A 16519-nucleotide genomic window follows, 5' to 3' on the forward strand; every position below is an offset into this window, starting at 1 on the left:
CCCTGACCATGAGGCTGCTGAGCCTGCTACTCTGGAGGCTGCTGACACCTGGCCTGGAGGCTGCTGAGCCTTCTCACCTGGAGGCTGCTGACCCCTGACCAGGAGGCTGCTGACCCCTGACCTGGAGGCTGCTGAGCCTTCTCACCTGGAGGCTGTTTAGCTCTGACCAAGCCCCTGTATAGATAGAGTTGATCTTCAGCTTATTGTTACGCAGATAGAGCTCCTTCAGCTTTGCCATCCCTGACAGCGTGTCCTGCGGCACTGAGCTAATTTCATTATCCTTCAGCCTCAGTACTTCCAGGTTCTTCGGAAGCCCATATGGGACAGATTTCAAATTATTTCCAGACAGTTCCAGGGTCTTGAGAAGCCGGAGTTTGCGGAAGGCGTCTCTATGCACCATGCTGCTCATGATCTTATTGTAGCTGAGGTTCAAGTCCTCCAGAAAGTAGGTGGTGGCAAAGTCATTCTTGGAGATACTAGTGATCTGGTTATGGAGCAGCATGAGGGTCTTTACCCTGCGTGGCAGCCCGGCCGGCACTTTCTCCAGCAGGTTGTTGTATATGTGGACCGTGTGCAGCTTCTTCAGCCCCAGGAAGGCCGCAGGATGGATCCCTCGTGCTCTCAGCTTGTTGTTGTGCAACAGGAGATACTCCAGGTTCTTTATCTGGGTCAGGACGTCCTCAGATATAGAGCGGATGAAGTTCTTCTCCAGGTGCAGGATGACAATGTTACGTGGGAGCCCGCTGGGGATGTGGGTGAAGTTGTTGCTGGAGAGATCCAGGTACTCCAGCCTGGTGAGTCGCCTGCAATGACATGGATACAAAGTGTCAGAACCGGGACAGCAATGGCAGAAAGCAGATTGTATCAGGCTATCATTATTCATAGAACATCTCAGAAAGGCTAAGTTATGGTGGGGATATCAGAGTCTCTGCTTCCTGGGAGGGGGGGGGGGTCCTTCTCCACAAGCTGTATGCAGCACTCCAATAAGAGGCAGACAGGGTCACTGGGCATGTGCCAAACGCTGCCAAATAGTTACTGTCTCAGTTCTCCATATAAAAGCAATCCATAACCTATTAGCACCCAGTAAATGCTGGAGGTGTAGAAGTGTCACAGTGGTACTAAGGGAAATATGCCATCGGCGACAGGTAACCTCGTGTGGCACTGCCAATCAGTCCCCCTCCCCTGGTGCCAATGTGACTGGCGTCCTCCCTTACTGGAGTGCACATTATAGTAATAGGCAGTAATAGGCAAGTAATAATAATACAAGGCAGTAATGTTAGTGAGATGCCATATTTGTGCCAACCACTGCCTGCACCCTTCATCCCCTCCATGTGTGGATATATTATATAGACCTCAGAGGCGAATGTAAGTGAATTCCGGGGTCTGGTCTGAGTGGTCTCTCACCCAAAGGTCTCATTGTTCATCCCGTCATTGGTGAGCAGATTATGCTGCAGGTAGAGCTCGCGTAGGTTAGAGAGCTGGCTGAGCGCACCAGGCGGGATCTTCTCCAGCTTATTGTTCTGACAGACAGAGAATCATGTCGTTATTAACAGATATACAAAGGGTGTCTACTGGTGACACTCAACGTCACCAGCCTTTACACTCATATTACTCATGTTGATGGTATCAGTGCAGTTTGCAATATTCTCAGTACCACTCCTTTGTATAACGGACCACCTACTGAATTCCTGATTTTATTAATGGAGTTATTTTTAAACAAGAATTACTTTCTTTTTGATAATATGTTTTTTTTCCAGCACCATGGCACTGTGATGGGGTCTAATATGGCCCCATCATATGCCAATTTATTCATGTACCAGTTTGAACACATTTTTTCGAGATATGTTAATTGTTATGTACAAAGATGATTAGATTTTTGTTTGGACTGGCACTGAGTCTCTGCTTAGGGACTTTGTTCTGTATTTAATTCCATTTCAGGGAATATTAGATTTACCTGTAATTCCAGCCCTTGCAGCATACATTTTTTAGATGTTTCTATCAATATTACTAATGGGAAATTCAACACCACATTGTTCAAAAAACCCACTGATAAAAATACTTTGTTGTTTGCCACCAGATTTCATCCCCAACCCCTCAAACGCGGGCTGCCTTATTCACAGCTTTTGAGGGAGGTACGCATAACCTCACGTGCAGATGACCTGGACACAGTCCTTGATGGGATGTGCCAAGAATTCCTGGATTGGTTATATGATCCCATAGAGTTATATGAAGCCAGGAGCAGATGCAGAGAGAATATTTGCTTATCCCTAAACATAAAGATGTGAGGGGAGAAGGCCACATTTTTCGAGCACCTATTCGGTGGCATCAAAGTCGATCAGGGAATCGATACTCAAACATTGGCATATATTATGTACCGTTCCAACAATAGGTTCAATCTGCCAAATTCCACCTTTATTTTGTTATAAACCCTGCCACAATCTGAAACAGCAACTCACTTTTCGAATATAAGCCCCAAGGTTGAACAATCAAGGCACTGGCTTGCAAGACCGGCTGGTTCAAATAAATGCTCAGGCTGTGTGACCTGCTGTCACATCATCATGGCTGATCATTTCTTACACCCAATCACATGCAGTAGCTGTTACATTAGACACCATATGGACTGTGAAACAAAATGTGTGGTGTATCTGATCACATGTCCTTGCAATAGGATTTACACTGGTCAGACAATGCGCATGTTGAAAGACAGAATTGGGGCACATAGATCATCCATTAAAAAATCTTTCAGCAAAATTGACATGAACACTCCACCGGTGGCACGACATTTGTGTTAAGTGGTCACTCAATGAAGGACTTTCTTTTTATGCCCATTGAGCACGCACCTCTTGTAATCTGTCTGTCTCCCCTTCCTACTAAATTGTAAGCTCCTCCGAGCTGGGCCCTCTTCCCTCCTGTTGTCTAAGCCCACTTCTCTTCACATGTCACTCACAGCTCTCCTATACTCCAACACTCAGTGACCATCTTCGTCTGCATACTCATCTCCATCATTGGCCTCAAGCCTCTAGTTGTATGTTGATTTAGTCCTCACTACTTATATCCAAGCTGTAATGTGTATTGAACTGTGGTGCTCTTTATTTGTACTGTATTTTTGTTATTTATTCAATGTTATGCCAAGCTTTGTCTCCCTGTATTGTTCCTTTGTACAGCGCTGCGAAACACTTGTGGCGCCTTATAAATAAAATTATAATAACAACAACAACACCATCACCACCGGCTGCTCCTCCTGCACAATAACAGAACACCACAGGCTGCTCCTCCTGCACAATAACAGAACACCACAGGCTGCTCCCCCCTGCACAATAACAGAACACCACATGCTGCTCCCCCTGCACAATAACAGAACACCACAGGCTGCTCCCCCTGCACAATAACATAACACAACACCACAGGCTGCTCCCCCTGCACAATAACAGAACACCACAGGCTGCTCCCCCTGCACAATAACAGAACACCACAGGCTGCTCCCCCTGCACAATAACAGAACACCACAGGCTGCTCCCCCTGCACAATAACAGAACACCACAGGCTGTTCCCCCTGCACAATAACAACACCACAGGCTGCTCCCCCTGCACAATAACAGAACACCACAGGCTGTTCCCCCTGCACAATAACAACACCACAGGCTGCTCCCCTTACACAATAACAGAAGACTACAGGCTGTTCCCCCTGCACAATAACAGAACACCACAGGCTGTTCCCCCTGCACAATAACAGAGGGAGCAGCCTGTAGCCTAAGACTACAGGCTGTTCCCCTGCACAATAACTGGACACTACTGGCTGCTCCCCCTGCACAATAACAGAACACCACAGGCTGCTCCCCCTGCACAATAACAGAACACCACAGGCTGCTCCCCCTGCACAATAACAGAACACCACAGGCTGTTCTCCCTGCACAATAACAACACCACAGGCTGCTCCCCCTGCACAATAACAGAACACCACAGGCTGCTCCCCCTGCACAATAACAGAACACCACAGGCTGTTCCCCCTGCACAATTACATAACACCATAGGCTGTTCCCCCTGCACAATAACAGAACACCACCGGCTGCTCCCCCTGCACAATTACATAACACCATAGGCTGTTCCCCCTGCACAATAACAGAACACCACAGGCTGTTCCCCCTGCACAATAACAGAACACCACAGGCTGTTCCCCCTGCACAATAACAGAACACCACAGGCTGTTCCCCCTGCACAATAACAACACCACAGGCTGCTCCCCCTGCACAATAACAGAACACCACAGGCTGCTCCCCCTGCACAATAACAGAACAACACAGGCTGCTCCCCCTGCACAATAACAGAAGACTATAGGCTGTTCCCCCTGCACAATAACTGGACACTACAGGCTGCTCCCCCTACACAATAACAGGACTGAGGAGTCAGGACACCACAGGCTTCTCTCAGAAAAGTTATCTGGGAGAAGCCTGTGGTGTCCTGACTCCTCAGCCCTGTTCTCCCCCTGTACAAATGCTATTTACCTGAGGCTGATTTTTCCGCTGCCGCCGGATGGGCACCGAGGCTGCCTGCAGCTCTAGCAGGGGGAAGTAATGTGCAGGCACAATACCGGCCGGAAGTATGAAGTATTATGGCGCCTTCACTGCCTTCTGAGGATCCTCCTGCCCCTCGTCCCAACTCCCGCCCGATGACCCGCCCTCTGTAGCGGCTTACTGCACTGTCTAGGCAGGTCCTCAGTGCAGGAGGCCGGCGGCCATTTTCCAGAAGCCACAGCCATATCCTTTAAGCCGCGGCCAGCACCGCTGAACAGAGGAGAGTCCCAGCCGTCGCCATCAGCAAGCAGGACTCAGATTCAGCCCACCTGGCCATTGGCCATTCCGGCCCTGATAGACAGTGTGGCTATGCTTTAAAAAATTGTTGTCAGCCAGAGACAGGGCACTAAATCTGAAGAGAAAGGACCTGTTGATACCTGCTAGCCAAAAAAAACAACTTGATGTTTTTCGATTAATTTCTACATACGATTCTTCTAGCGCTGTCATTCCTAAGGCCAGTATGGCACTATGGCCAATTGTAGCCACTGTTTTAAGAAATGAAGACCACTTTCCTGCTACAAGTGTGGCCGCAATATCAGGGATATGTTGGTCCATACCAGCAACTCTGGATTTGATACCTTGAATGTGCAACATAAAAAGCCAGGATGCTACAAATGTCCTCGATGTGTGACATGCGGTTATTTGATCGCTGGGCACAAATGTAAACATCCACACTCAGCTAAAGCAGGCATGTCCAAAGTCAGGACTGGGGGCCAAATGCGGCCCGTGCTGTCATTTCAAGTGGCCCGCAGCCTCCAGCTGGAAGCGGGCAGAGCACAGGACACTAAAGGTGGGGCCCTGGTGAGCGCGCCTTTAAGTTGCTGTCTACTGCAGTGAGGAGGTGCCGGCCGCCACAGTCAGATGTGTTTTGCATCCTACCCCTGCTGCTGCAATCGTATATACTGTATATATCACCCTACTCCACAATCACAGTGACAGCAGTGTTTGGGAAGTGGGGCAGCAAGGGGGAAGCTTGCCCCCGTAACATACAGAGCGGAGGAGGGCAGCAGCGGGAGCCCAAGCATATCCTGTCCTTGCAGTGCCTGCTTTGCCTCTCCATCCTCTGGCTCACACAAGGGGCTGGGCAATATACAGAGAAGGGAGGGGGCAGAGTGGGGGACATACAGTGAAGGAGGGTCAGGCTGGGGGACATACAGTGAATGGATGCAGTGATGCCCATTCAGAGAAGGGGGGGCAGGCTGGGGGACATACAGTGAATGGGGGCAGAGTGGGGAACATAGTGAATGAGAGTCATACAGTGAAGGAGGGTCAGGCTTGGGGACATACAATGAATGGAGGCACTGATGGACATTAAGGGAAGGGGGCCAGGCTGGGGGACAGAGTGAATGGGTGCAGAGTGGGGAACATACAGTGAATGGGGGACATACAGTGAAGGAGGGGCAGGCTGGGGGACAAACCGTGAATGGGGCAGAGTGGGGGACCATTCTGCAAATGGAATTGAGGGTAAAATGTGCCTTTTTGCAGATGACACAAAGGTATGCAACAGGGTAGACACACCAGGAGGGGTAAAACAATGATTGAGGATCTAGGTAGATTAGAGGAATGGTCAAGAGCATGGCAACTACAGTTTAATGCCAAAAAATGCAAAATCATGCACTTGGGTTTCAGAAATCCAAAGACTAAATATAGTATAAATGGCACTTTAAAGGAAACTACTGAGGAAGAGAGGGATCTAGGTGTCACTATTTCAGGGGACTTCAAAGCAGGTAGGCAATGTAACAAAGCACTGAAGAAGGCAAGTCAGATGCTTGGTTGCATAGGGAGAGGTATCAGCAGTAGAAAGAAAGAAGTAATAATGCCACTGTATAGGTCATTGGTACGACCTCACCTAGAGTATTGTGTTCAGTTCTGGAGGCCATATCTCCAGAAGGATATAAATACATTAGAGACTGTACAAAGAAGGGCAACTAAAATGGGGCATGGCCTACATCACAAAACGTACCAGGAAAGACTAAAAGATCTAAATATGTATACTTTAGAGCAGAGAAGAGAAAGGGGGGACATGATAGAGACTGTCACATATATCAGGGGTTATAACAAGGTACAGGTGGGAGACATTAGTCACAGGAAGAGGAGCAACAGAACACGAGGACATGCGCTGACACTAGAGGGAGGAAGATTCAGGGGAAATGTGAGGAAGAATTACTTCACAGAAAGAGTAGTAGATAAGTGGAATAGCCTCCCATCAGAGTTGGTAGACGCAAATACAGTAGTACAATTTAAACATGCTTGGGATAAGCATATTGATATCCTTACAAAAAAATAAGGATCAAATATGGTTTGAGGTAACATGTTTAAAAAAGCGGCAGACTAGATGGGCCAAGTGGTTCTTATCTGCCGTCAAATTCTATGTTTCTATGATTAATGATTCAAAAAATGTCAGGCTGAATGGTCGGCCCCCACACATTTACACTTCACCAAATCTGGCCCTCGTTGCAAAAAGTTTGGACACTCCTGAGCTAAAGTGTTTAATATTAGACATGTGGTATCCTGTGACACACAATTTGTAGTCTACATAACAATTTGCCCCTGCGGGCTTTAATATAGTGGCATTCATTGGTCCGTGATTAAGGTGGCCCTTGATGGGAAGGATTCAGAACAGCCAGTGTCGACTCATTTCAGAGAAAACTGTCACCCACTGACCTTGCTACGGTATCAAATTATTGACCAAGTACCAGAATCTAACCGTGGTGGTGACTGATTGAAGCTTCCATTACGCTTAGAGGCTAATTGGATTTTAAGCTTGATACTACGTCCCCTCGTGGACTCGTACAGAGTACTTTAATGTAAAGGTGGTTAAGTAGTTTGATTATTTATGACAATTTTTTTATATTTTACCATTGTAATTATCGAGTATCTCAATGCCATCACTGAGTATGTCATATTATTATCTGAAATGGATATTTATGATCATGTACAAAAAGCTGTCTGAGAGACTGTCCATCAGTATATGCGATTTAGCGAAGGGACGCTGCTTTGTATGCTAACTCAGTGATTGTTACCGGCAAACTTCCTAAAGAAATCCATGATGATGCAGTGCTGAATTTTATCAAAAATTGTATACACAGTGTTATGCCCGTAGGGCGTCTTTTATTAAATACCCTTTGTACATAGTTCTCTATATTTATAAGAGCATGCATTTTACATTGACCTGAGGGCTGGCAGACTATAGACATTACATAACAGTGGTCACAGCTGTATACTGTGATTGCGGTCAGTCCTACCTACAGTGACCGGCAGGGATGGCGGACTATATACATTACATAACAGTGGTCACAGCTGTATACTGTGATTGCGGTCAGTCCTACATACAGTGACCGGCAGGGATGGCGGACTATAGACAGACTATGTTATATAACAGTGGTCACAGCTGTATACTGTGATTGTGGTCAGTCCTACATACAGTGACCGGCAGGGATGGAGGACTATAGACATTACATAACAGTGGTCACAGCTGTATACTGTGATTGCGGTCAGTCCTACATACAGTGACCGGCAGGGATGGAGGACTATAGACATTACATAACAGTGGTCACAGCTGTATACTGTGATTGCGGTCAGTCCTACATACAGTGACCGGCAGGGATGGCGGACTATAGACATTACATAACAGTGGTCACAGCTGTATACTGTGATTGCAGTCAGTCCTACATACAGTCACCGGCAGGGATGGCGGACTATAGACATTACATAACAGTGGTCACAGCTGTATACTGTGATTGCAGTCAGTCCTACATACAGTCACCGGCAGGGATGGCGGACTATAGACATTACATAACAGTGGTCACAGCTGTATACTGTGATTGCGGTCAGTCCTACATACAGTGACCGGCAGGGATGGAGGACTATAGACATTACATAACAGTGGTCACAGCTGTATACTGTGATTGCGGTCAGTCCTACATACAGTGACCGGCAGGGATGGCGGACTATAGACATTACATAACAGTGGTCACAGCTGTATACTGTGATTGCAGTCAGTCCTACATACAGTCACCGGCAGGGATGGCGGACTATAGACATTACATAACAGTGGTCACAGCTGTATACTGTGATTGCGGTCAGTCCTACATACAGTGACCGGCAGGGATGGCGGACTATAGACAGACTATGTAATATAACAGTGGTCACAGCTGTATACTGTGATTGCAGTCAGTCCTACATACAGTGACCGGCAGGGCTGGCGGACTATAGACAGACTATGTAATATAACAGTGGTCACAGCTGTATACTGTGATTGCGGTCAGTCCTACATACAGTGACCGGAAGGGATGGTGGACTATAGACATTACATAACAGTGGTCACAGCTGTATACTGTGATTGCAGTCAGTCCTACATACAGTGACCGGCAGAGATGGAGGACTATAGACAGACTATGTAATATAACAGTGGTCACAGCTGTATACTATGATTGCGGTCAGTCCTACATACAGTGACCGGCAGGGATGGCGGACTATAGACATTACATAACAGTGGTCACAGCTGTATACTGTGATTGCGGTCAGTCCTACATACAGTGACCGGCAGGGATGGCGGACTATAGACAGACTATGTAATATAACAGTGGTCACAGCTGTATACTGTGATTGCGGTCAGTCCTACATACAGTGACCGGCTGGGATGGCGGACTATAGACATTACATAACAGTGGTCACAGCTGTATACTGTGATTGCAGTCAGTCCTACATACAGTGACTGGCAGGGCTGGCAATTATAGGAAAGAGGCTAATTGTAGGTTGTGTAGCTGCCCCAGGAGGGGTAACATGTCCCTGATATAGCAGCGGAGGTACCTTCAGGTGCAATTTGTAGAGTGCAGGGGGCAGGTTCTTGGGAACGTACTTCAGGAAGTTGCTGGACATTATAAGTATCTCCACATTGTCCGAGCGATTAAACATGTTGTCTGGCAGCCCCGCGTCTGTCAGTTTATTGTTGTGCAGATACACAGACCTGTATGTGAGAGAGACCCGCCATCAGCACTACAAACAACATCATGCCCCTTATTACACCTTGGAACAGCCACAGTATGACCCCAGCCAAACTAAGTTCAGAGCTCTGCTCCCCTGGCCTCTCCCTTACTCACCTCTATGGCCTCTCCCTTACTCACCTCTATGGCCACTCCCTTACTCACCTCTATGGCCACACACTTACTCACCTCTATGGCCTCACCCTTACTCACCCCTCTGGCCTCCCCATTACTCACCTCTATGGCCTCTCCCTTACTCACCTCTATGGCCACTCCCTTACTCACCTCTATGGCCACACACTTACTCACCTCTATGGCCTCACCCTTACTCACCCCTCTGGCCTCCCCATTACTCACCTCTCTGGCCTCCCCATTACTCACCTCTCTGGCCACACCCTTACTTACCCCTGTGGCCTCCCCCTTACTCACCTATATGGCCTCACCATTACTTACCTCTCTGGCCCGCCCTTACTCACCTCTCTGGCCTCCCCCTTACTCACCTCTCTGGCCTCCCCCTTACCTCTCTGGCCCTCCCCTTACTCACCTCTCTGGCCACACCCTTACTCACCCCTCTGGCCACACCCTTACTCACCCCTCTGGCCTCACCCTTACTCACCCCTCTGGCCTCCCCCTTACTCACCTCTCTGGCCTCACCCTTACTCACCTCTCTGGAATCCCCATTACTCACCACTCTGGCCACACCCTTACTCACCTCTCTGGCCTCACCCTTACTCACCCTTCTGGCCTCCCCCTTACTCACCTCTCTGGCCTCCCCCTTACTCACCTCTCTGGCCTCACCCTTACTCACCTATCTGGCCTTACCCTTACTCACCTCTCTGGCCACACCCTTACTCACCTCTCTGGCCTAACCCTTACTCACCCTTCTGGCCTCACCCTTACTCACCTCTCTGGCCTCACCCTTACTCACCTCTCTGGCCTCACCCTTACTCACCTCTCTGGCCTTACCCTTACTCACCTCTCTGGCCACACCCTTACTCACCCCTCTGGCCTAACCCTTACTCACCCTTCTGGCCTCCCCCTTACTCACCTCTCTGGCCTCACCCTTACTCACCTCTCTGGCCTCTCCCTTACTCACCTCTCAGGCCTCCCCGTTACTCGCCGCTCTGGCCTCTGGAATGTCGGCAAGTGTGGGCAGTCACCAGTTTACCCTAATTTCTTCTACCCTGGAATGACTTTCTATAATCATTTCACACACGTTTCTCAGACACCACCTAGTAAGGAGCATTATGCAATGGCGGAAGGCTCTGAGCCCGGCTGGCAGCACCAGGATCTGGGTCATATATTTCATAAATACAATTACTGTGGCAGCAAGAGAAAAACTACATTTAATGCCAATGATTGTGAGATCTCCTTGTATTTCAGTGGTTCAGTGACTGAGCACCACTGCACAGAACCATCCATCTACTGCAGGAGGTAATTATTGCATAGAGCCTTTGGGGGAGACCTCCCGCACACTTCCATCCATGTGCAGCTAATTAGGAAATTGTTCTCATGTGTAGAACATTAGGTATGACGCTGCGCACAGAGGGGTTACTGTGGGGTGTTCTACACGAAAGCATGGATTACTGACTCACAGCGCTGAGGTCATGGGCTCCATTCCCACCATGGCCCCCTAACTGTGCGGAGTTTGTATGTCCTCCCCGTGCTTCTCTGCAGGCAAATAACTGCTCAGATTTTATAGGCCAGTTGCTGCTATTCACCATGTTACTATATACTGCCGGAATACACTTTATTTTCTATTGGTTTGCATATGATATGGTCGTTCCCCGCGTTCAGCAACCTTCAGGTCACTAATGGTCATTGGTGAATGTGTGAGGATGAGCGGGGAGTGTGAGGATGAGCGGGGAGTGAGCATGAGCGGAAAGTGTGAGCAAGAGCGGCGAGTGTGAGGATGAGCGGGGAGTGTGAGGATGAGCGGGGCGGGTGAGGATGAGCGGGGCGGGTGAGGATGAGCGGGGCGGGTGAGGATGAGCGGGGCGAGTGAGGATGAGCACGGAAGGTGAGGATGAGCAGGCATTGAGGATGAGTGGAGAGTGTGAGGAGGAGTGAGGATAAGCAGGGAGTGTGAGTATGTGTTGGAAGTGTGAGGATGAGCAGGGAGTGTGAGGATGAGCGGGGAGTGTGAGGATGAGTGGTAAGTGTGAGGATGAGCGGGAGTGTAAGGATGAGTGGAGAGTGTGAGGAGGAGTGAGGATAAGTGGGGAGGATGAGGAGGGAGTGTGAGGATGAGCAGGGAGCGTGAGGATGAGCAGGGAGCGTGAGGAGGAGTGAGGATAAGTGGTAAGTGTGAGGATAAGTGGGAAGTGTGAGGCATAGTTACCTACCCTCCTGCATTCTGCCGGAGACTCCCTGACATAGCAGCAATCTCCCTCTCTCCCTCATTAGTCTAGCAATCTCCCTCATGTCACCTAGCCCACATTACACTGTTACATCATAGTTACCTCCCCTCCTGCATTCTGCAGAAGACTCCCTGACATAGCAGGAATCTCCCTCTCTCCCTCATTAGTCTAGCAATCTCCCTCATGTCACCTAGCCCACATTACACTGTTACATCATAGTTACCTCCCCACCTGCATTCTGCAGAAGACTCCCTGACATAGCAGCAATCTCCCTCTCTCCCTCAATAGTCTATCAATCTCGCTTATTTCACCTAGCCCACATTACACTGTTACATCATAGTTACCTCCCCTCCTGCATTCTGCAGGAGACTCCCTGACATAGCAGCAATCTCCCTCTCTCCCTCATGTCACTTAGCCCACATTACACTGTTACATCATAGTTACCTCCCCTCCTGCATTCTGCAGGAGACTCCCTGACATAGCAGCAATCTCCCTCTCTCCCTCATTAGTCTAGCAATCTCCCTCATGTCACCTAGCCCACATTACACTGTTACATCATAGTTACCTCCCCACCTGCATTCTGCAGGAGACTCCCTGACATAGCATCAATCTCCCTCTCTCCCTCAATAGTCTATCAATCTCCCTTATTTCACCTAGCCCACATTACACTGTTACATCATAGTTACTGTACCTCCCCTCCTGCATTCTGCAGGAGACTCCCTGACATAGCAGCAATCTCCCTCTCTCCCTCATGTCACCTAGCCCACATTACACTGTTACATCATAGTTACCTCCCCTCCTAAATTCTGCAGGAGACTCCCTGACATAGCAGCAATCTCCCTCTCTCCCTGACATAGCAGCAATCTCCCTCATGTCATCTAGCCCACATTACACTGTTACATTTTGGGGAAAAAGAAATGAGAGACAGATACAGTTACATTGCACCATCAGCGCAATTTCCCAGCACTTTACCAATTATAGTATCACTGACTAACTGCTTTGGGGCTCATCTACATTTGGATACAAGTCATTTTAAATTACACACCCATGCTTCTAGGTGCCACGTTCACAATCTCTTTTTACAATCACTCCATATATGGAACTAGATACGCCCTTTGGGTGGAGCATGACACGCCCTCTCAGTGGGGTGCTTTGCAAAACTCTACTACCACCTATACCCTCCCTGAAACTAGTTTTCAAAAGTAGGCAAGTATGGTGTGAGAATAAGTGGTAAGTGTGAGGATGAGCGGGAGTGTAAGGATGAGTGTAGAGTGTGAGTGTCACGGGCTGGTCTGGTTGTGTTCACGGTAATGACCTGGGTGAGCCAGTGGAGGGCGCAGAGAACCGGAAGCTAGGTGGTTTCAGGTATTTAGAACTCATGCAGTAGGATGCAATGGTGATATCCTGCGGGAGGCACAGAGGATTGTTGAGAACTAAGCCGACCGTGGTTTTCACCAGTGACCCCGCAAGGGGATATGGACTTTGCTGCGACTGGCGGCCAGGTCCCTCTGTGACAGGCAGGAGTTCTCAGGAGATTGCAGAGTGATGATTATAATGAAATACTTTAACCATCGATGGTGGATCGATGGCACTGAATGCTGTATAGCAACACTGGGGACACACAGGGGAATGACTGGAGCAAGGAGTCCACGATGGAGTAGGACTGGGCATCGGCCTGGGAGCCGGTCGATGGTATTCGATGTGTGGCCTGGGAGCCAGTAAGGTAATCGGTATGGGAACCGACAGGTATCCGGAGACTATGCTGATAGCCCTGGGCTGTACTCAGAGAGCTGGATCACACTAGAGATGGCATAGTGGAGTCTTCTGGCAGCAGTGGAATAACCAGGTGAGCAGCAGGTAACAGCAGGACGCAGGTAACAGCAGGAGGCAGGTAACAGCAGGAGGCAGGTAACAGCAGGACGCAGGTAACAGCAGGACGCAGGTAACAGCAGGACGCAGGTAACAGCAGGACGCAGGTAACAGCAGGACGCAGGTAACAGCAGGACGCAGGTAACAGCAGGAGGCAGGTAACAGCAGGACGCAGGTAACAGCAGGAGGCAGGTAACAGCAGGACGCAGGTAACAGCAGGTAACAGAAGGACACTGGTAACCGGATCTCTGGAGCAAGCTGGGAGCCTTGGAGAGCTGACGCTGGAGAACTTGCAGGGGAACTGACTGAAGCTGGCTTATATTCCCCCAGGTGGCTGCTGATTGGCTGCAGCTTGCAGCAGCAGCATACACAGAACAGGAAATACACCTGATGAGAGGAGAGTCTGAGGATGAGCGGAGAGTGTGAGGATGAGCGGGGAGTGTGAGAATGAGTATGAGTGAGGAATGTGAGGGTGAGCAGGGAGTATGAGGATGAGTGGGGAGTGTGAGGGTGAGCAGGAAGTGAGGATGAGTGGGCAGTGTGAGGATGAGTATGAGAGGAATATGAGGGTGAGCAGGGAGCGTGAGGATGAGTATGAGTGAGAAATGTGAGTATGAGTGAGGAATGTGAGGATGAGCAGGGAATGTGAGGATGAGTATGAGGATAAGCGCAGGTGATGAGTGGAGAGTGTGAGTATGAGTGGGGAGTGTGAGGATAAGTATGAGTGAGGAATGTGAGGATGAGCGGGGAGTATGAGGATAAACGCAGGTGATGAGTGGGGAATGTGAGGATGAGTATGAGTGAGGAATGTGAGTATGAGTGGGGAGTGTGAGGATGAGGATAAGCGCAGGTGATTAGTGGGGAGAATGAGGATGAGCGGAGAGTGTGAGGATGAGTATGAGTGAGGAATGTGAGTATGAGTGGGGAGTGTGAGGATGAGTATGAGGATAAGCGAATGTGATGAGTGGGGAGTATCAGAGTGAGTGGGCAGTGTGAGGATGAGTATGAGTGAGGAATATGAGGGTGAACGGGGAATGTGAGGATGAGTATGAGGATAAGCGCAGGTGATGAGTGGAGAGTGTGAGGCTGAGTATGAGCGAGGAATGTGAGGATGAGTATGGGGATAAGCGCAGGTGATGAGTGGAGAGTGTGAGGATGAGTATGAGTGAGGAATGTGAGGATGAGGATAAGCGCAGGTGATGAGTGGAGAGTGTGAGGCTGAGTATGTGAGGGTGAGCGGGGAATGTGAAGATTAGGATGAGTGGAGAGTGTGAGGATGAGCAGGGAATTTGAGGATGCGTATGAGTGAGGAATGTGAGTATGAGTGGAGAGTGCGAGGATGAGTATAAGCGCAGGTGATGAACGGAGAGTGTGAGGATGAGCAGGGAGTGTGAGGATGAGCGGAGAGTGTGAGGATTAAGATGAGTGGGCAGTGTGAGGATGAGTGGAGAGTGTGAGGATGAGTGGGGAATTTGAGGATTAGCCAGGAGTATGAGGATGAGTGGGGAGTGTGAGGATGAGTATGAGGATAAGCAAATGTGATGAGTGGGCAGTGTGAGGATGAGCGGGGAAATTGAGGATGATCGGGGAGTATGAGTATGAGCGGGGATCGTGAGTATGAGCGGGGAGTGTGAGGATGAGTATGAGTGAGGAATGTGATTATGAGTGGGGAGTGTGAGGATGAGTATGAGGATAAGCGCAGGTGATGAGTGGAGAGTGTGAGGATGAGTATGAGTGAGGAATGTGAGTATGAGTGGGGATTGTGATGATGAGTATGAGTGAAGAATGTGAGGGTGAGCGGGGAATGTGAGCATGAGTATGAGCGAGGGATGTGAGGATGAGTATGAGTGGAGAGTGTGAGGATGAGCGCAGGTGATGAGTGGAGAGTGTGAGGATGAGTATGAGTGGGGAATGTGAGTATGAGTGGGGATTGTGATGATGAGTATGAGTGAGGATGCGTATGAGCGAGGAATGTGAAGATGAGTATGAGTGGAGAGTGTGAGGATGAGCGCAGGTGATGAGTGGAGAGTGTGAGGATGAGTTTGAGCGAGGAATGTGAGGATGAGCAGGGAGTGTGAGGATATGAGTGAGGAATGTGAGGATGAGTATGAGTGGGGAGTGTGAGGATGAGTGGGGAGTGTCAGCATGAATGGGGAGTGTGAGGGTGAGCAGGAAGTGAGTATAAGGATGAATGGGCAGTGTGAGGTTGAGTGGGGAAATTGAGGATGAGCGGGGAGTGGAGAGTGTGAGGATGAGTATGAGCGAGGAATGTGAGGATGAGCAGGTAATGTGAGGATGAGGATGAGTATGAGTGAGGAATGTGAGGGTGAGCGGGGAATGTGAAGATTAGGATGAGTGGAGAGTGTGAGGATGAGCAGGGAATTTGAGGATGCGTATGAGTGAGGAATGTGAGTATGAGTGGAGAGTGCGAGGATGAGTATGAGTATAAGCGCAGGTGATGAACGGAGAGTGTGAGGATGAGCAGGGAGTGTGAGGATGAGCGGAGAGTGTGAGGATTAGGATGAGTGGGCAGTGTGAGGATGAGTGGAGAGTGTGAGGATGAGTGGGGAATTTGAGGATTAGCCAGGAGTATGAGGATGAGTGGGGAGTGTGAGGATGAGTATGAGGATAAGCAAATGTGATGAGTGGGCAGTGTGAGGATGAGCGGGGAGTATGAGGATGAGTATGAGCGGGGATCGTGAGTATGAGCGGGTAGTGTGAGGATGAGTATGAG

General features: G+C 49.2%; 1 protein-coding gene across 1 annotated transcript in view; it reads right to left on the bottom strand.

Annotated features, from left to right (window-relative positions):
• The window catches only part of PODN (podocan), a 101126-nt gene that overhangs the window by 11213 nt on the left and 73394 nt on the right, over nucleotides 1-16519 (bottom strand). Inside the window, exons 6-8 of the mRNA XM_083157920.1 lie at nucleotides 9384-9540; nucleotides 1405-1520; nucleotides 146-803 (exon numbers count right to left, since the gene is read on the bottom strand). Of these exons, the coding sequence (XP_083014046.1) occupies nucleotides 146-803; nucleotides 1405-1520; nucleotides 9384-9540 (931 nt within the window). The remainder of the gene's footprint in view (nucleotides 1-145; nucleotides 804-1404; nucleotides 1521-9383; nucleotides 9541-16519) is intronic.

Source organism: Crinia signifera, chromosome 8 (assembly GCF_055691185.1).
Source record: "Crinia signifera chromosome 8, ASM5569118v1, whole genome shotgun sequence".
NCBI lineage: Eukaryota > Metazoa > Chordata > Amphibia > Anura > Myobatrachidae > Crinia > Crinia signifera.